General features: G+C 42.6%; 2 protein-coding genes and 1 pseudogene across 2 annotated transcripts in view; all 3 read left to right on the top strand.

Moving 5' to 3' along the window:
* Positions 1–21,822, top strand: part of LOC125723083 (cytohesin-2-like) — a 341,447-nt gene that overhangs the window by 145,973 nt on the left and 173,652 nt on the right. The window contains exon 2 of the mRNA XM_048999529.1: positions 8,920–9,042. The gene's annotated coding sequence lies outside the window, so the exon portion shown is untranslated. The remainder of the gene's footprint in view (positions 1–8,919; positions 9,043–21,822) is intronic.
* Positions 6,777–21,822, top strand: part of LOC125723043 (cytohesin-2-like) — a 333,559-nt pseudogene continuing 318,513 nt past the window's right edge.
* Positions 16,394–21,822, top strand: part of LOC125723074 (uncharacterized) — a 205,579-nt gene continuing 200,150 nt past the window's right edge. Inside the window, exon 1 of the mRNA XM_048999519.1 lies at positions 16,394–17,304. Coding sequence (XP_048855476.1) covers positions 16,623–17,297 — 675 coding nt within the window. The 5' untranslated portion in view covers positions 16,394–16,622 and the 3' untranslated portion in view covers positions 17,298–17,304. The remainder of the gene's footprint in view (positions 17,305–21,822) is intronic.

Below are 21,822 nucleotides of genomic sequence, written 5' to 3'. Positions count from 1 at the left end.
TAAATGTATGTATGAATGCTTCTCGTCTTTTTCAGTCACACAAAGCCTTTATAAATGAGCTCCCCGATTAATCTGTTTACATGAAAACATCTTAATTGCGTTAAGGCATGTAAACGTAGCCACCTAACGAAAGGTAACCACGTGACTTAGCAGACTGCATGTTCCTCATCTCCTCTGTATGGACCATAGAGCTGTGTGTCGGAGAGTCTGACAACACGCTACGTTTCAAGATACAGGCATTACAATTCAGTGCGCTGCTCTATTTTGCCATTCTTTTTAAAAAATCTGCTTTTAGGAAAACATGGCACATTATAGAGAGCACACCACCAAATGGATGAAATCTGAGTAAAAACATTTGATTTTTAACGCAATCAGAATAAAGGGGTCTGCATTTATCACTGTCCCTGTAACAATCCAGCATCGTAGCACTACAGCTATTTCGGATTCAGCCAACGAATAACGTTGCTAGTCAGCAGCCTTGTGCAAGCTACTGAAAATTACTAATTACCAATTACTGTATATAAAAGTAATTATAATAAGGGTGGGATTCGACCGTGTGTCTGCCTGGGGGGTCGCCGGCCAAGATCGCCAGCAGTTTGGACGTGTGGTTGGTGCGGCAATGTGCTGCATCAGCGTCTGCTCCCTCTGCCTGACCTGCCCAGTATAATTACATAATCAAGGAAAATAACAGTGGGCTAAAGGTTGCATAGTGATCACATTAACATCGCGTCGATGTTGAAATACATGGTGCAAACAAAAGTAGTGGAATTACACTGACGAGTTACTACCAACACTGCTAGGCAGCTAGGTTTGCTAATGCTAACGTTAGCAGCGCACCCATATGCTACTTCCTCTCGCAAGATAAGGCAGCGTTACTGTCACTGTAAATACAATGAGATCTCTTTGGAGCAAGCCTGTCGATACCATGTTAAGTGTAAAACCACAAGTAAAATACCTTAAAAATAATAGAAATATAGATGGTGCTGAACCATGGTGAACAGTGGAGTCATAACAGAGGCTGTGCGTTGTGTTCAGTCACCTTTCACTGTAAATCACACATGGCTTCACAATCTTTTGTGTCTGCTCTGAATCCCTCAGGGCTGGAGTGAAAACTCCATTCACACTAACATGGTGCCAAGGGGTATTGGATAGACATGATTCTATCCTTTTTGGAAGTAATTTGTTTTACTGATTTAAATAAATCATTTAAAAAATTTCAAAATATAAGGATAGCTCATTGTATCCAAAGGGATGTGCCAAGCTTGCAGTGTTGATGTGCTGCCACCTTCTGGAAAAATGATGAACTGATTTTCAGATTAAGAACATGTATGGTTTTCTGGTATCATTTGAGAACCGTTCATGCTGCGAACCTATGCTTATGGGTTAGGGTTAAGCTTGGGTCTAGAGCTCAGGGTACTTCCAGGCTTGGAGGCCAAGGGTAAGGTCTCTCTTTCCCCATGTAAGCATTTAATGATGATCCAGCACCACGAGTTGGGAGCCTCATTCCCCAGGTAAAGGATGAACGATGTACATCCAGCCCGGGGATTCTGGTGAACCTCTCCTTACGCTGGAAGCCTCCTCCCTCAGGTAAGGGTTTAAGAATCTCGCGGTACTTCCATTGAGCCTTGGGGTTCTGGAGAAAAATCCCAGGGCCATCCAACTGTAGCAGTGTGGAATTTTGCGGGTAGGACTTGTTGATTATTTCCGGTAAGTGTGTGTGGGGACCCCTAGTGTGTGGAGGCGTCATTGGCGTTTCCCGGTCCGGTAACTCCCCTTCCGCACCGCAGTGGTCTGCCGTGGTACGCTGGCATGCTGGCTGAGGTTCACACTTATTCTGTGTCTTGGTGGGAGGTTTTGCTGTTTTAATTAGCGTTAATCCTCTGCTTGATTTAAATGGCTAATGGTAATATTTTATATTGCAGTGTTTCTCTTGTGTCTGTGTTGCAGCTCCAGTGGTTGCAAGTTATTCTGGTGACTAGGCCTATAGCTACTTGTCAGTTGCTTTACTTGATGTGTTTTAATTGTAGTTACGGTTGTTGCCAGGATTACAGTTTCAGTTGCTCGTCAGCTTCAGTTTATGCCTCTTCCAGCAGGTTTGTCAGACAATAATAGTTTGAACCTGCACTGTGGCTGCTGTGTTTCCTACGTCAGTTTTTCTTTTCCGTCAGTCTTGTCTTGTCCTCGGTCGGTCCGATGTCGCCCAACAACCGCGGCTTGAAGCTCCTGATCCTCGGTGGGACATCGGTGATGTGCTGGGAGCCTTGGAACGCGCTAAGGATCGTCGCACCTTTTCCTGCATTTGGAGCTGTTTCATTCCCTAGTTTTGCGACTTAACAGACTTTGGGCCGCCCTTTCTTTCTGTATGGGACTGATACAGAGGGATAGCCTGTATTCTGCTACTCATTGTTTGCACTCTTCATAGTTTTCAACACTCAGATTCTTGGTTAGATTGGGGTATTTTCTGGGAGACTGTGAGCAGTGGCTGCCTCGATTGATCTGGCTGACTAAGATTTGATTGGTCTGGGGTGGTAGTGTTCACACTTTCACCTTGTGCAGTATATTTGTGTGGGGATCAGTGTGGTGGAGCACAGGTGTGTGTGTGCGTGTGCGTGTGTGTGTGTGTGTGTGTGTATGTGTGTGTGTGTGTGTGTTAGTTTAAGGGACTCTATTCCCCCTTTTGATCAACTTCCCCGTACACCTGTCTCCTGCTTGAGTTTAGTCAGCCGGTGGCCAAAGGCTGGTTGCTGGTTTATTGTTTAAGGTTGTTGATGCTAAATCGCTTGTCTTGTTTCTTTGTTTTATATTTTCAACAACCTGTTAATAGTACAAACACATCTCTAGCTCCATTCGGTAAATGAACTTGTGTGCTCTTAATTTAGAGTAATTTTTCCTGTGGTGAAATTCCCCAGGTGGCATAGTCGTGTCCTTGTACTACTGACCGCTCTCTGCCACAAACACTTTACCCTAAACCTAAGCCTAATCCTAACCCTAACCATAGCCCCAAACGTCATGTCCTGCCACCTCCCTGACGTGGCTCTAATAAGCCATGCCTGCTGCTCATTGGTCTCGCGTCTCGTTCCATCCCTCATGTTAAACACTCCCAGCTACCTCCAGTCTGTTCCCTTGTTATTCCTGTATAAGTGCTTCCTGGCCCTGTGTTCGCCATTGATGTGGTGCCCTCCATGTTGCTCGTTCCCTAGCCTCCCATCTTGATCCCAGTAAATCCCAGTTTATTGTCTGACAACACCTGCTCCCAGAGTCGTTCATCCTGGCACCCAACAGACTGACGGAACTCGACAAGCCCCAGTAGGTTCCCCAGGTCCCTACAGCCGATCACTGCTGCATGTGTCCAGCATACCTAATGTCGCTGGTTCAGGCCGCAGTACATCTTTCCCCAGAGAGAATGGCCCATCTCTGACGGAGGGCATAGCCGCCATCTCCCCGGACTCCCAAGTGGAGGGTGTGACAGCTATAGCGGAGATCCTCAGGGCCCTCTGGAATGGAGTGAGTGTGCTGAACCCCGCAGAGGTGGGGTGCTCTGGAGAAAAGGAGCCCGCCGTCTCCATGTCGTTTGCCGTAGGGCGAACTGCGTCCTCATTGTCACTTGAAGTCTGACGATGATGCTTCTCTGGGATTTACTGTGATCCCCCTGTTCGCCAAAACATGCTCCCCAAAGCTCTCCAGCACAGAAGAACAGGCTTCACTCCTAGTTCTATGGTTGTCAGAGTGCTGGACCACAGTAGAGGTCGGACTTTGCTTCAACATGGTTTTATTGGAAGTCTGCACACAATACAGATGTTTCCTACCGTCCTTCGTTCCAATTAAATGTGGAAACGTTTTGTCAGCTGGCTGGACAAGACCCTACTGCCTCTTTTAGTAGTACACATAGTAGTGAGCAGTGGTGACGTAATGGTTAGGGAAGCGCACTTGTGATTGAAAGACACTGCATCTACAGTATCTGGCCCAGGAGAGCCGGCCGTTGCAGTCGTTACATCCGCACTTAAGGCTCCCGGCCCAGAGGGCCGCTCAGGCCGCACCCACAGTGTCCAACACAGGTGAGGCCTTGGTTGCCTCTAGGCTTCTCATAGAATCTGACACGGTTCCCTGGTAACCAGCCGACACCTGCCACACTGCTCCATCATGTCAGGCCAGCATCCACCTCTCTGTCCCCTGATGCCTGGCCAGCACCCACCTCAATGTCCCCAGACGTCCAGCCGGTGCCCACCTCATCTCCTGACGGCCTGCTGGTGCCCACTTTCTATCCTGACGTCCCACCGGCACATGCCTGCAGGCTGCCACCAGCCCAGAGAAGATGGATCCAGAGGATGTCCTGCTAGAGTACCCTGGGTCCTGATACGTGGGTCCCTCCTTCATCCCAGACTCCGGTAACTCTGGTCCCAGTTTCTGGTCACCAGTATCAACAGGAGCCCAAGAAAGCGGCAGGCAGAATGTCTGTCTCCCAGAGAGGGTTTGCCAGTCTCTGTTCTTGCCCTGTATGTCCCTTGTCATCTTCATGTTCCTCTCCTGTTGTCTCCTTGCTGCTCTACTGTTCTGCGGTTCTCTCATCGCCCGCCAACCCCTCATGTCCTCCTGCCCTGCTGGCCCTCCCAGACCCTCTGGTCCTGTGATTCGGCAGAGTTCAGCCTCACCTGGAAAGGGGCCTAGGAGGGTCCCCCCCCCCCCCCCCCGAAGACTTCCCGATATACACTTCGATTCTCCTGGAGTAATTCAATTTGGAGTCGCAGGCTGCCCAAAATTTAATTCCATATCTGTCCGGTTTTCGGACCATATGCTGTCAAAATGGGCAGCAGACTGCAACAGCAGATGGAGAGAATACTTATCCGATGCCAAATACAGGAATCAGATATAAACGTTATACATTTTTTATAGCACTTTACAATATTATTCATTACTGACTTAATAACACAGTCACTACTCAGGTACAAATCGTGAGTAAATATAGTAACTAAAATAAATGATCCATTATGATTCATTGAACACGAACATGAAATTGATACTCACTACATACATATTGGCAACATGTTCGGAAAAATATGATTTTTTTTGGTAATTAAAAACTATAAACTGTTGTGACAATGTAGATCGATGTGAAGCAGTAATAAAGAAGATATTAGTTACCCATGAACAGAACCAGGTGTCACAATGGTGATATGCATCAGCGGAATGATGTTTGCCCAGAGCTCTCATACTTTGCAGATCGCCGCCATCTTGTCGCTGGATTTCCTGAGTGCTCTGGACTGACGATCGTCAGAGCAGATAACCAGCAACACGTCACAAAAGCTTTGTTTGGGCATCGTTGCTAGAAAAATCACCGGTCTCATTTTCGCACTTCATAAACTTTTGATTGATTCTTAATTGGATTTGAAAACCTCAGCCAATATTAAAAGCCCCATATATGCCGTAAACTCCCTTGCTGTTATTTCTTTCTAGTCCTTGACGAATTTCCTTCTTACCTCCAGGTTGCTAATGTTGATTTTTCCATTGATCTTGGAATAAAAAGTTGGACAGGATATCTTTGGCTTGCCGAATGCAGAGCCTGGTTGGCCGCAGAGAGGTTTTCATTGTGTACTGTGCTGTAATCCTGCCTGGACCATGTCCGTCCAGTGCTTTTGACTACCAGCACATCTGCACATCTTTGGTAATATCAGTCTCTTCCTCTGCAAATTCCACTTCCGAAACCTCAACAGAGGTCTCACACCTACTTCAGTACTGTCCCTTTCTGTACTACTGCTTTCCAATTCCGCAATACGAGATCTGCTGCTTCTTCAGGTGTATCGCTCCATGTCTCTTACAGAGCAGCACCTCAGATCATCCTCAGGTTTGGCACCAGTATCATAGATAATGCGAACCTTCATATAAGTAAGAGGTAATATTTTGCTCAGTATCAGTTCAAGTTCAAATACTTCAGGTTTTTTATTTGACAAAACACATAAAATAGTCGTGCAAAGTCATTGATTTATTTTTAAAACTATTGCACTGTGATACATTTAACATCATATTTTCAGTTCTGCCAAATCTCTTATTGACAGCTTAGTGGTATTCCAACGGCTTGTGGTGTCACATGGTGGTCGAAAATGATATTACAGGCTTTTGTTGAAATTACCTTAACATTCATCTGGAATGTATTGATTTATGCTGTAATTAACGATGCAAATTAACACAGATGGGGCCATTTTGACCCAAAACAGCTAGTTGGAGGGTAGCAATCCTCCAGATTGTAAAGGTCAAGATACTAAAACCTGGAAAAGTGCAAAGGACTGGAGCAAAAGAATAACAGTGAAAGCTGTCAGAAACAGGCAGGAAACTTTGCATGGATGTTTTTGAAGAGGTAGACGGGTCCAGTTGGCTGTATTAGTCAGTCTGCTGAGAAACATAGTGCCAACAAGCCCATGGCCCATTTTCATGTAAAACTTCATACAGGAGGCTGTTTGTGCAGTTTAGTGCCTTTGTTAGCCTCGGCTCCTGTAAATCATATAAGCACACCCACCACACCCCAGGAGCATTCCGCGTGCCCCCACCGGCCAACCTGCCTGTCCCCCCCAACCCACAGACCGTCTGTAGTTCTGAAATCTATCCACATGGCTGCTGGCCAAGTCTAAGGTAAAATTCCATAAATGAAATATTCAGTAAAATACAATTTTTCCCCTAATCTGGGAGACAGTACAGAATTTTTGGAGTCGGTCCTAACTCTGTCTTCAATATGTACCCAGCAGGCACCTAGGACTCGTATCTCCCTCTGAGAATTTCTTCTAATGCGCTCAGCAGCAGAAATTCTCCATCCTAGATGAGCCTGCAAAGTTCTGTAGAAGTTAAATATACTTTAGTCAAATGAGAGACTAACCTGCTGTCAGGCAGGGGAAGCTTGAACAAGGCCTTCATTCATGACAGCTCCACTTGGCTTTTTGACGAGTCCCCATTTAGATGCAGCACGTCAGAGACTGAAGAGCAGGATGAAGGCTGTAAGTACAGTTTGCTGTGGATTATGACTGTGTTTAAATCTAATAATGGATGAGACAATTTACTTAAAGCATGATATAGTTCATATTGCTCTTCAGGCTTCGTGATAAAATATTAAAATTATGGAGTACAAAGTTGTACATGCAAAGAAAACAATGCAGAGTGGCAGGGCGCCTGGCCCAGAGGGTCTTCACATAGAATTCTACAAAGGCTATTTTTTCCTGTTAGATTAACACCTTTAATTGTCTTGCCCTTTAAAGAAATTCTCTCAAGAACGAAGTTGCCTCTTACCATGTCACAAGCAATTAGTTTCACCCAAAAAGGTGGAGGACCCCTCTCTGCTCCCCGTGTTAGTAGGTTCTCCCCGACTCCTCCTGCTTATTCCTTCCTCCCTCCCTCCTATTTGTGCTCTCCTCCTCCTCTTGGGTTCTATTCATGTCTTTTGGTTCAACAATAAAACCCACAAGGCTGCCCTTGGATTGTCCCTCTTCCCATCGTGACATATTATGTATTACATGATTATGAAATGATTTGATTATTATACAATAGTCAATTAACCACTTTGTTTCTTCAACTTGTCTTTCTTCTGAATCATCAGATATATGTCGTAGCTGGTAATTTGTTACACTCTGCTGTCAGTGCCAGTGTAGCCTAGATACAACCAGTCGTATGTTTCGGTCATGCTGATGTTTGAACAATTTTTGGGAACAGATTTTCATAATGTTTTCTCATATATGTGGTGTGATAATTGAGCATGACCCCACTGTTGCTGTGCTTGGTGCTCCTGTCATGTCCTGTAATCTCTTATTTTTTCATGTCTCCTCCCACTCATGCCAGCAGAGGGCGCTGCTGGCCCTTTGTAACCCTCCTAATTCTCCTGTATCCCATTATAGTTCTCCATCCTAACCCTGTACCCCTGTTTTGTTGCTGATTAGTGTGCTGTGTATAAATATGCCTGCCCTCACTGCGTTCCCCAGCTCAGTCATTGCTGTTCCATGTGTAGTCTGTGTTTCCTTAAAGCCCACCGAGCTACACACTGCCCCTAAATTTAAATTTATATGTAACCTGTGTGTGCATGTGTAACCTAGATTTGCCCTGTATGTAAATCTAATCCAGGCCTTGATCCTACACCTACTATAATTATAAGTACCTCACTATACCTATATCTAACACTGCTATTCATCACCAGTGTTACATGTCAGGGCTTCGCTGCAATAGATCCCTCAGTGCTGCAGGTTATTACTGTGACTTTGCATACACACACGTTGCTGCTTCCTCAGCCAGTGTCACATATACTTTGTTACACACAGACCTCGGTAATCTCTGCTACACTCACACCTGCTCACTTTACATCCATGGTTAAATTCTCCTAATGGAATCTATCTTAATGTCTTTATTCTATTTTATTTTAATTGTTACCATATTATTCATTGTATTGTTCTTTCGATTTTATTTTTATTTTTATTATTGCTAATACACCGGATCTGAGTGCCTCATTTTGTTCCCTTCATGTAGAACACATTTTGTAATGACAATAAAACATCCTTATCCTCATCTAAATCACACTGTCTAAGTACTAACCTGTTTAAATAATATAATTGGATTTCAAAGGTTAATAGTCACTCAATTACCCCCTCAGCCCAACAGTACCACAAACACCCAACATGCACAGAAATTTTCTCCTAAGTTGTTTTCCCTGCCTGGAACAATACCACAGCAGTCACATGGACTAATGTTTCAAAACATTTCAGAAACCTTGCATTGAAACTTGAGGTCTTTAGAAGGGATCAGTCCTGGGTGGCAAAGTTGCCATCACAAAGGTTTTTGATTAAGGGATTCATGATGCCAGGTAGCCATCTTTCACAAGCTGGTGGGCTGTGCCACTGATGCGTTTGCTTTGGTTTTATATGTCTGTCCTGGTTTGTGTTCTTGCCACTTCAGGTTCCCTGGTTTTGGTCTACATTCCTCGGTCCTCTGCTGTGGAGTCTACCTTCTGCTTCACCTCATTCTGGAGTCGCCCATCCAGTCAGCGGCCCATGTCCCCCTGGTTCCCTGTTTCCTGAGGTTAGTCTGCTAGTCTCCGGGGCCAGGGGGCAGAAATCTGCCATGTTGGATGGGCGGCCCAGGTTGGGGTGCTCCATCATAGACTGATACATGAAGGATTATAAATGGTTTTCAACCAGTATGTACCGAGTGTGCGTCGTGACGAAAAGAATGTCATGGGAACATTTAGGACTGACTGCAGTATTAGTTCAAAGCATGATTGTGTTTTTCTTATTTTTTATTGATTTATTTTTGTATTATTCATTTTTTAATTATTAATTTTCTTAAGTAACTTGATTCAGTTAAAAGGGGTTTGTCCATTTGCTTTAGCAGAAGTTTATGTAAGTATGATGTTCACCTTCCCTTTTCATAGTCTAGTCTTTGCCAAGTTTTATGCTTATTTCCCCTGGTTAAGTTAATCTGACTTGTGTGTTTAGGAGGGTCATAGAGGCTTTTTGTTTGTAATGGAAGCACAGGGTCTGTACTTGCAGCTTATTTGCCATGCTAATGGAAGCATTTTACCTTCCTCTCTAATCTCTTTTTTTCTTGGCTCTCACTGCAGTCTCCTCTATGCCAGGGTTTCTCAACCCAGTCCTTGGACCCCACTGCAAAGATCCACAGTTTTGCTCTGTCCAAGCTCTCAGCACAGCAGTAAAAGGTGACTGATTGGTTCATGCATGCAGGGATCTGGGACAGAGCAAAAACGTGGAGCTGTCTGGTGGGCTGAGGAATGAGTTTAGAAATGCTGCTGTATGAAGTATTAAACCATTTGACCGGTTGGATAAATGTTAAAATGTTTTCTCAAAATATAAAAAGAGATAATCTTCTGTTTTGCGTCTCATTACAAGCAAACTTGTTTTTTGTTTTTATGTCACTCTAGTATTTGATATCTAATTTTCAGTCTTCTGGCAACATAATCTGGTGAATGGGGAAAGACTTCCAGCAGGGGCTCCGGTTTCCTCCCACAGTCCAAAAGTGCGCAGGGTAGGTTAATTGGCAAATCTGAGTTGTGAGTGTTTGCGCCCTGCAGAGTGTTGACTCCTGCCCAGGGTTGGTTCCTGCCTACGCCTGTTGTTCCAAGGACAGGCTCCGGTCCCCCCCGCGACCTCAGTTTGGCTTGCTGTCTCCCCGCTTGGTTTTCTTTGGTTTACGTCTTCACTAGCCCCCTTGTTGCTTTGACTTGTGTGTATGTTATGTATGTGTGATTGTATTGCTGCATAGGGAGTGACTGCTATTTTTAGTGGTGCAACGGATCACAAAACTAACGGTTCGGATCATATCACGGATTTTGAGTCACGGATCGGATCAATTTTCGGATCAGCAAAAGGGGAGGAGTCAAATGTAATTTGCTTCTCATTTATTACAAGAACAGTATGGCAAGGAACTTTTGGTTTTATCAAAAATAACTAAAATAAATTACAAAAATAAAACCAAGAAATAACTGAAAAAGCTGAATAAATACAATTTTTAAATAAAATTCTCAATACTTGAATACTTCAATGCAACAATTGAAAAACAACCTGAGAACTGAAAACAGGCCAAACCTTATAATGACAAATTTTTTTTCAAAAAGATGAGGATGTCTACATTCTCTGGGGAGAGAGTAGACCTCTTAGCTGTCACTATGTCACCTGCTGTGGAGAATACCCTCTCACTAGGAACTGAAGTGCCAGGCACAGCAAGGTAGTGTCTTGCCATTTTTGCAATGTGAGGGTATTTACACTCATTGTGTTTCCACCACGCCAGCGGATTACCACCATCCACTGGCAAACTGCTTGCTGCCCTGTATGATGCTACCTCCTCTTTGATTGTGTTGTAAAAAGTTTTCTCTGTGTCTGACTCTTTCACAAATGTATCCCCAAAAAGCTCTTCTATGGCAGACTTCTTTTGTGGAGGAGATGCATTTGGCCCTGTGTCTTCTTCAGAGGGTGTTGGCTCTGTGGCTTGACCCTGCAGAAAAAATTACTGAGTTATTTAACTATATTTCTTGTTATATATTTCATAGGCAATCAATAACATATGCTGGTAATTTTCAAAATTAAGATCAAATATTCACATAAATAATAGTAAAAATATTTTATAACTTAACTACAAACCGGATTCCAAAAAAGTTGGGACACTAAACAAATTGTGAATAAAAACTGAATGCAATGATGTGGAGATGGCAAATGTCAATATTTTATTTGTAATAGAACGTAGATGACAGATCAAGAGTTTAATCTGAGTAAATGTATCATTTCCAAGGAAAAATATGTTGATTCAAAATTTCACGGTGTCAACAAATCCCAAAAAAGTTGGGACAAGTAGCAATAAGAGGCTGGAAAAAGTAAATTTGAGCATAACGAGGAGCTGGAAGACCAACTAACACTAAATAGGTCAATTGGCAACATGATTGGGTATAAAAAGAGCTTCTCAGAGTGGCAGTGTCTCTCAGAAGCCAAGATGGGTAGAGGATCACCAATTCCCACATTGTTGCACAGAAAGAAAGTGGAGCAATATCAGAAAGGTGTTACCCAGCGAAAAATTGCAAAGACTTTGCAGTTATCATCATCAACTGTGCATAACATCATCCGAAGATTCAGAGAATCTGGAACAATCTCTGTGCGTAAGGGTCATGGGCGTAAAACCATACTGGATGCCTGTGATCTCCGGGCCCTTAAACGACACTGCACCATAAACAGGAATGCTACTGTAAAGGAAATCACAGAATGGGCTCAGGAATACTTCCAGAAACCATTGTCAGTGAACACAATCCACCGTGCCATCCGCCGTTGCCAGCTGAAACTCTACAGTGCAAAGAAGAAGCCATTTCTAAGCAAGATCCACAAGCTCAGGCGTTTTCACTGGGCCAGGGATCATTTAAAATGGAGTGTGGCAAAATGGAAGACTGGTCTGTGATCAGACGAGTCACGATTCGAAGTTCTTTTTGGAAATCTGGGACGCCATGTCATCCGTACCAAAGGGGACAAGGACAACCCAAGTTGTTATCAACGCTCAGTTCAGAAGCTTGCATCTCTGATGGTATGGGGTTGCATGAGTGCGTGTGGCATGGGCAGCTTGCATGTCTGGAAAGGCACCATCAATGCAGAAAAATATATTCAGGTTCTAGAACAACATATGCTCCCATCCAGACGTCGTCTGTTTCAGGGAAGACCCTGCATTTTTCAACAAGATAATGCCAGACCACATTCTGCATCAATCACAACAACATGGCTGCGTAGGAGAAGGATCCGGGTACTGAAATGGCCAGTCTGCAGTCCAGATCTTTCACCTATAGAGAACATTTGGCGCATCATAAAGAGGAAGGTGCGACAAAGAAGGCCCAAGACGATTGAACAGTTAGAGGCCTGTATTAGACAAGAATGGGAGAGCATTCCTATTTCTAAACTTGAGAAACTGGTCTCCTCGGTCCCCAGACGTCTGTTAAGTGTTGTAAGAAGAAGGGGAGATGCCACACAGTGGTGAAAATGGCCTTGTCCCAACTTTTTTGGGATTTGTTGACACCATGAAATTTTGAATCAACATATTTTTCCCTTAAAATGATACATTTTCTCAGTTTAAACTTTTGTTCCGTGATTTATGTTCTATTCTGAATAAAATATTGACATTTGCCACCTCCACATCATTGCATTCAGTTTTTATTCACGATTTGTATAGTGTCCCAACTTTTTTGGAATCCGGTTTGTATATTAATATTAAATAATATGAATAACTGTATTATTTTTTACCTCTTCAGTAGCCACAATCTCAGTTGTGAGATCAGTGTATGTCTTCTCGCGTAGGGCTGGTTCTATGTGAGTCAAGGACTTGAACCTTGGATCAAGTGCAGTAGATCTGTGAAGATAATCTTGTATTTCAGGGGGGTTGGTGTATCTGGAAATCAGGTCCCCTCTTATGGCAGCCTTAACATCTCTGGTAATGCTGGTGTCTTCCTCATTTGCACACATGGATTGTATAATTCTGGTTTTCAGAGGTAGGATCATGGACACAGATGGTGCATTTTCAGTACTTAATAGGGTTGTGACTGTTTTGAGAGGTTTGAGGAGCTGAAGGACCTCCTCTGCTACTTTCACATCATCATCAGACAAGGTGACAATGTCTCTGATATTTTTTTTCAGTGTCTTTTCTGTCAGTGCAGAGTATACTGCTGCCTGCTGCTCAAGATAGCGCTCCAACATGTCATATGTGGAATTCCATCTTGTAGTGACGTCGTGTATGAGCTTGTGGGCTGGTAGCTGTAGCATTTCTTGCTTTGTTTTAAGGACATGAGCTGCTGTTGTACTTCTGTGGAAAAAAGAAACCACCTTCCTAATCCTCCCAAGAAGGCGATCCATCTGGTTAACTGAGATTCCTCTTTGGCATGCTAAATTTATCACATGTGCAAAGCAAGATATCTGTGGCCCTAGTCCAGCTTCTGTCACTGCATTTACTTGGTTTCTGGCATTATCTGTGGTGACTGGGATATTGCTACATGCATTGTGTCTCTTTAACTTCCACTCAGCTACTGCTTCTATCAGGATTTGCGCTAGATTTGTGCTTGTGTGAGTCTCATAGAGGGGGCGTGTCTGTAGCACCGGACTTTGCATCTCCCATCCCGCTGTTATATAATGGGCAGTCACAGTCATGTAGCTTTCGGTAGCCCTTGATGTCCACCCGTCTGTGGTGATCGAAATAGAGGATGCATCTGATAAGTCTGCGACGATTTAGCTTTTTTCCTGTTCGTAAAGTTCAGGCATGACCTTCATGCTGAAATGTGTGCGCGAGGGTATTTCGTACCGTGGCTCAAGCACTTTTAGGAGGTTTTTAAAACCCTTGTTTTCAGCAACAGAGTATGGCCTCATGTCTGCCGCGATAAACATCCCGATAGATTTGGTAATAGCTTTAGCCCGCTCTGATTCTGGTGCAAAGTGCTGCTTAAATGCAGCGGTGAGCAGCTGTTGCTGTGGTTGCTTCGGTTTGCATCCTGTCTGCACACCGGGGTGATGTCGCTTCAGATGCGTGGCCATACTCGATGTATTGCCACTTTCATACGGCTTTCTCGTGCCACAGTGTCTACACACTGTAACTGTTTTGTCCACCACCCTTCTTCCGTCATCATTATATTTTACAGGAAAGCCAAAATGCTCCCATACAAAAGATTTGAATGACGCGGGAGGCTTTTCGAGTTCCTCTGTTCCGCCGCTAGCCATCGTTGTTGACTGAGTCACATGTTCCGCTGACGTAAACACGACTTCTGTGTAATTAATTATTTATTATTTAAGCAATATCAGCAGAAAACACTGTTTTATCTGCGGTAATTTTTTTTTTATTTATCTAAAAGTTTAAAAAACGAGTTAATCCGCGGATCACGTGCGTTCCGAACCGTGGGTCGTAATCCGTACGGATCACGGATCAACCGCGATCCGTTGCACCCCTAGTAGTTTCTTAGCCTGAATTAAAATAAAATATTCTCGTCATATAGGAACCAAGTCTCTGGCTGGAAATTTCTACAAAAGGTCCATCTTCTTTTGCCGTATCAACACTTAAATGAGAAAAGCAGACAGGGACAGTATAGGTGACAGCAGTGAATGTCCTTCCATGCCATCCATATGTACAAGGGGTATGACCAGAGTACACATGTACAAAAAATTATATATCAAAAGCAAGTACCTTTGTTGAAACGTGAAGGTAATCGTTTACAGCATAACAATTCCATCCTAAAAAAAAGAATTTGTCTGTGTATTGCCTAGGAACTGCTACAATGTTAAAATGGTAAATCCCAACCAAACAGAGCAAAAACTGACACGTTATTTAAGAACTGAAAGAAGGAGAAAATTGAAAACTTTCTTCGAGGGATCAATACCATATACGTTTTTTTTCCCACGGTCCTGTTACTAATTCAAATCTTAAATCCTGTACTTTGATATTTTGGGCTGAATGTAATGACAGCAAACGTAACAGCTGCCTCAATGCAGGTGAAGGCAGCCCAGAGGGTCCAAGAGGTCAGTGGTCAATTACTGCATAGGGATCAAATCTGCAATCAGAAAATTACTGCATACATGCCTTTATATTACGGTCAAGCGGAGAGTCAGAGCAGTTTCCATAGAAACAACGTAAACAAACTTTACCGTTTGAAGCACAACAAACTATGAGTGAAAATGGCGCAGAGGTGAGTAGCTTGTTAGCTCTCCAAAATGTCTTTGAATTCTTCAACTGATGTTGTGCTACTTTGATTATTTAGCCTTTTATACTATAATGACATAGTAAATGTCTATAATACAGTAAAAAACATTACATTTTTTTTAATATTACATATTTTTTAACGTCATTTAAAGTGCAGTGGTTTTTATTGCTACTGTGGTTGCTAATATTTAAATAATGACAGACTATTTGGTTAGTAAATTCATCTCAAACATGCTAGTTTAGTAGGGCTTCCCAACCTTTCGATGTCCGCGGATTGGTTTCCGTCGTAGAAAAGTGTCACGGATGGGTAAGACGGCGGTATAATTTGGGGGTTCTCACGCCGAGCGGCGGGAGATTGACGGTGTATACGGACATGCGGGGCTAATGGCGTATTTCCGTACATCAATACGGGCAGCTTTCTTTCCAAAACGGCGCGATCCCCTAATAAACGGGACGGCTGGCTCCTCTACCCCCGGTTGTCTGCCGCCCGGTGCAATACTCCGCGCGGACGGTACCGGAACACCGACCGGAAGTTGGGACCCCCTACTGTACAGGGTGGTAGGTAAATTGTTAAAAAAAATTTGGGCCATTACTTTCAGAGTAGGCTAGATGCTTCTAAGTTTATCATTACATCTATTTACATTGTTACACAGGATTAACACTTTCAAATATTCTTAGCTTGGTTAGTGTTAACTCAGTTCTTGGTAGTATTCATCTGGGTATTTATTTGATGTGGAGCACAGTTGTTTCGTATTTGATTCTAGTTATAATTTGGTGACATTACTGTTTAATATGCTATTGCACTTACAGTATCGTGCGTTTTACAGTAGATTTTTTTTGCAATCTTGCTCGCTGTTTCTTTTATTCTTTCTTTTTTATATATGTGAACCCTGTAATTATTTATTATAATAATTATAACAATTGTATTTTCTGTATGGTTGAAGAATTTCCAGCTCTTTATTTATTTTATTATCTCTCTTAAGTGCTGGTTAATCTCTCATTTATTCCCCAGAGAGCGAATTGAGAGAGCTGATCGATGGACCAACACCCAACACTGGGAAGCCTGGAACCTGTGGGATGAAGTGATCAACTGGGGAGAAGGTGTGGAGGAGTTCTCACCAGTGACACTCCCCACTGTCCAGGCTGGGGGGGTTAAGGGGGGATTGGGGGGGTCTACTGATTTGGGTAAGGGAGGGGAGAGTGTGGGAAAGGATGGACTGCTAGCCAGCACTAGTATTTCATCTCAAAGTCTTCAGAGTAATTACGGCCTTTCATCTGAAGACTGGGAAATTTATAAAACTTGCTACCTTAACAAAAAAAAGAAAGTCAGGAAGGACCGGACAAGCCGGGGGGAGGGTGAGGTAAGGGGGCAGAGTAGTGAGGAATATGTGGAGGTACCAGAGTGGGGAACATTTGAGGGGAAGGCCTCCAGGGTTGTGATGGAGGGGACAGAGGCTGGTATTAGTATAATGGATATGCTAAATGGAGGTGAGGAGAATGTATGTGAGGTGGGAGTGAATGTGGAGGAGGTTAAGGGAGGAGGAGGGAGAAGTACAGGGAATGCTGTGGAATATGTGGTGTCACAAGTAGGCAGAACTTGGCTAGAACCCATCCAGGAGGAAGACCTTGAGGAAGATGAAGAAACAGATGAGGAGCTTCAGGAAGCAGAAGACACTGATGCTGCCACAGTGGACAGTTGGCAGTGCATGGCGGCATATGTAGCCAGAATATGGCTGCAGACTTTACAGGAAGATGGACCTGAGGAAAATGAAGAAGCTGATGTGGTATTCCAGCAGGCAGAAGATGCTGATGCTACCACACTGGTCAGGTTTCAGTGTATGGTGGCATCTGAAGACAGATCACAGCTACTGACTATACCAGAAGAAGGACCTGAGGAAGAGGACGAGACTGAAGTGATGAAGACAGATAAAACAAAAGAAGATGCTGATGCTGCCGAGAAGATCTACAGTGAAGAAGAAGTATCATTCCATGTGAATGCCGAAGATCTTTCTGAAGATGCTACTGAGAAGAGCCACAAGAAGAAGAAGAAGAAGATGAAGTGGTGCTTCTTCTGCTGTCCCCTGCCCTTCAGAAGAAGTAGCAAGAGGCAGTAATTATAAGGTTGTGAATTCAGGTTTACAAATGACTTAAAGCAGTAATATAACTGCATTATTGACACCTTCACAATGCACTGTAATGCATCCATAAATATATTATAGACATGGGTATAAATATTGAAGAAAAAAAAGCATAACACATTATAGCCATGTTTATTATGGATTAATGGCCGATATAATGTATTATGAAGATATTTATTGTGTATATATAGATCAGAGCATTCATAATGCATTATCAAGATAGCTATAATGTGTTATGCCTTTGTATAAGTATTTACAGCCGTGTTTTTAATACTTTTATAAATGATTTATAAGGCATTAATTGAGTATGTATAATGCAGTTATATGACTGCTTTAAGTAAAGTTAAGTAAAGTGTTTATTTTCTTTTTCTTCGAATACCCGTGTTAGAGCCCTGCATTGGGACTGGGATCCCGCGGGACCCAACGGAAAGTGATACTGTTTAAGTGTTAATGTAGCTATAAGATACGATAGGATAAGATATGCTGAGTTAAAATATAAGATAGGCTAAGACGAAATATATTAATATAAGCTAAGTTGAAATATAATAAGATAAGATAGGTTAAGTTATATGATAAGATAGGCTAAGTTAAAATATAATAAGATAGGTTAAGTTAAGATATGACAAGATAGCCTATCATATTTTATCTTAGCCTAAGTTAACATATGATAAGATAAGCTAAGTTAAAATATCATAAGATAGGCTAAGTTAAAATATGATGATAGGCTAAGTTAAAATATAAGATGGGTTAAGTTAACATATGATAAGGTAGGCTATGTTAAGATAAGAGATTTGCAATAAAACATATTTACTTTTCAAACTGTGTCTTTGTCATCTCTTCAGTGTTGTGTCTGTCTTTGTTTGATAATTTTGAATTGTTAATTTATATCTGACACTCTCCTAAATGTCAATAAGCAGAGACGGAGGAATGGGAGGAAGGTACAGTTAAGTATAAATGATAAAGTATCAAAATCACAGTGTTGCCTTATTTTGACGCAGAGAAAGTAATTTCAGTGTTACTACCACATATGAGTTAATGGCTGCAAATGTTGGTGTTAGAAGTGCCGGTAAATAATGCGGAGTAAGTTTAACTCTGGTGTGTTTCTGAAAAACGCACCGCCTTCTGCCTGCTGTCATTCGGCGAACGTGTAGGAGGCTATTCTGGTAACAGGTAAAGTTGTCATTTAACGTAATGCTAACGTGCATTACCAGTTAGTAAGTGTTTTACTATATCACACACCTTACGTCCTTTATAGTTTTAGTCCGGTGCACTCTGTATCCATGCTAACTAGCTAGCTAATGTTAACATGACGCAGTACAGTCTTCCAGCTTGGGGATTCCCACCCCTGTCCGCGGCCAGTATTCCGCAGGGGGGTTTGCGGAGGTGTTGGTTGCAAATGCAAACGATCCCTTCATGTTCATGCGTTGTGTTCTAATGTGTAAATAAAAGATAACTATCAAATTCAATGTTTATGTCCTATTATACTAGATAAGACTGTAAAATAGTTTGCCCTGCATATGGATGCCATGCAGTCAGAGTATGATCAAGATAGGGTGTGAGTGTGGAAAAAAGACAAATGTAACAGTATTTGAGGGATGGAGGGATGAGAAGAGTGGGATGGAGGGAAATGTAAGGAGAAGGAGGTTCCTCGGAGCTCCGAGATGTGTTTGGCTGTAATAAATCTGGAATATAGCTATATGACATAGTTTTTGATAACACCAGCATTTATTTTTTAGGTTTGTCGATCTCCGTCAAAACAATTAGAACGAGTTCATTATGTAACTGGAACCCCTCTCACATGTAAACACAGTGACACGCTACAGCGTTGGTTTGTTGTCTGAGGCTATGATACTGACCACAAACACATTCTCAAATTTCACTGCACCAATCACAGCATACGCAGGCAGAAAAATTATCGCAAAAAACATTCAGCATTAGACTCTAAAACCGTCTGTAATGTCTGTGTTTATCCAGTGGACCATAAATTAAAATAAGCTTTCCTATTTCAGTTTCTTTTAGATGTTATAAAGTAATAAATAAAGAATCATAATAATTAAACCATGTATTACTGACTATCAGACAACTTCAACAAGTTACCACATGGATGCAAAATCAAAGATATTCATTTGCGCCTGGCACTAAGCATGTACTCCTTCACAGTACTAAGCCATAGAAAGGGCCCCAATGAAACCCCTGCATTCCTGCATCGCAGATACTCTAATCTCAGCATTTATAAGATTATATTTGTACTACCTGCCAATTTTTATATTAGATGAGACAAAAAATTGAGAAATATCTATATGCAGAAGTAGTTTTTCCTGATAAGAAGGATAATATGAAGACTGTCAGCATTTACAAATCGAATTATGACACATCTGAGTAGCCCAGACTGTCCGGAAAACAAAGCCGTACAGCATATGTGGCTGACTAATGTACATACAGTGTAATAAGCTTATAATCAAATGGATAGAAAAACGCTCAATAATAGACAGGATTCAGAGGGTAAATAAGGTGCATCATGTGGAAGAGAAGTTAGGTGGCGTTGGGGTGCATTGTGAGTTTCATCTGGTAGCTAGAAAAGAACAAACAGGGCTTTGGGGGGGGGGGGGACTTCTCCGGGGGCTACATTGCTCTACCTTTTTGTAAAATTATTTATTTTAAAAAAATCTTTTCTCCTTACACTATAATGGCAGGTTTAGGACTAATACAGTACAGTCATAACCAGTGTCAGGGATTCTATGCATCGCTACACAGAGACAAGTCCAGATATTGAGCCCAAGGCTAAAATTGTGGTTTACTTACAAGTGCACTTTGCTGGGCAGTGGGGGTGTTTGTCCTTCTCTGCGCACATTTTCCCCTCTTTTCCTGTCTTCTCCTCCGCAGCCCTTCCTCCTTCTCCCTGTTGCTCCTATATTCCCTCCCCTCCAGTCATCTATGTTCTCCTTCCTCTGCGGTCTCTCCTCTTCTCCCATTCTTCAGTTATACTGTCTTCTCCGCTCTCCCTGTATCCCTCCTGTCTTCTGGTCCTGTCATCTCTTCTCCAGTCATCCCTTGCTTCTCAGTCATCTCTGCATCTTTTCTCTCATTTGTTTGCTTATTCTTTGATTGTTTGTGTTATTCGTTAACCCACCACCCCATGCTGGATGAGTCTTGATGTTTTTTGTTCTTTTTAAAGTTAGGCTTCTTCCTTTGTTTTTGTGCCATATCTTCTGCCCTCTTCTGGTTGCGGCAGTACATGACACGGATGGAAAAATAGGGTTTATTACAACTCACACATCAAAACCAAAAGGATCAGGATGGATCCAAAATAAACAGCAAATGACCAGAAATGAACTAAATGATGGAATAAACACAACTGGAGAACTATATACATACATACAGCTATAATGAACCATGAAACAACAGAAGCAGAACAGGCACTTAAATACACAGCTAACAAGACACAGTGCAGGACAGTGAGAATCATAACCAATAACAAGGACTGAGGGCAACCCAGGAACAGGTGTTACAGTTAAACAGCACTGGTGAAATCAAAGTGGCCTTTCAGCCACATGGTCAGCTCTGCATCGCCCTCTGCTGTTTGCATTAGAAGCTGCTTGAAATTCCCACTCTCCTTACCAACACCTCGAAAAGCCAGGCCTTGCCGTGCCAAGTACTTAACTCCAGAAGATTTTTCCTCACTTGCTGCTGCTCTTTCCAGCTCATCTGAAGGTTGAATATTAACAGGATTGATCTTCTGAATCCATGTCATCAGTGCTAATCTGTGGCACTGCCTGTCTTTATGTGCACTGAATTTCCCCAGTGCCTTTTCCAGTTTCGCATGTCAGTCTTCACAAGAGCTGAATCTGTCTTTCATGCCAGTTTAGACATTTGTGTTACAAATTATTTTGCACAGTAGAAACAAAGAACCCCCCTTAAGAAGAGGGGGAGCTGTAATGGAGCCCAGTGTGATCTTTAAACCATTTCTCATGAAAGCATGGTCTCCTGTTTGATAGACGTGACATTTACATTTGGCTGATTTGGTGAAGGTCCAAGCTCTTTCCCCCCTCCTCCCTAATACACCTTCATCTTCACCTGCCTGTCTGCTCTCTCTCTCTCTGTCATTGACTCACACTCAGTCTCCCTGATTAAATGCTGTATCTGAAATACACACCACAGGCCAAACTAAGAAGCATATTAAACTAACATCAGGATCAGGCTGCTGTGACGTCATTATTCACTCTTAACCATCAATATTTGCTCCTTTTCTCACTCCCCTCCATGTCGCCTGCATTCTCTGCCGTCAGCAGCCTCTTGCTGTCTCTCCCTCTTCATCTTTACAGTTTACATGAAAGCAGTTATCAGTAAACAAGTGGTGTTTCTTGGCATGATGCTCAGGAATGGATTTCTAAGGATTTGTTACATGAATGGGAATGATTAATATATGAAGAACCTTTGACTCACATACTGTATACGTCTATCATCTGACTGGCACTAATTCTCTCACTGTCTCTACTTACTT

The sequence above is a fragment of the Brienomyrus brachyistius genome, unplaced genomic scaffold (genome assembly GCF_023856365.1).
Source record: "Brienomyrus brachyistius isolate T26 unplaced genomic scaffold, BBRACH_0.4 scaffold45, whole genome shotgun sequence".
NCBI lineage: Eukaryota > Metazoa > Chordata > Actinopteri > Osteoglossiformes > Mormyridae > Brienomyrus > Brienomyrus brachyistius.
The sequence above is the reverse complement of the archived record's forward strand: the minus strand, read 5'-3'. Positions and strand labels throughout refer to the sequence as shown.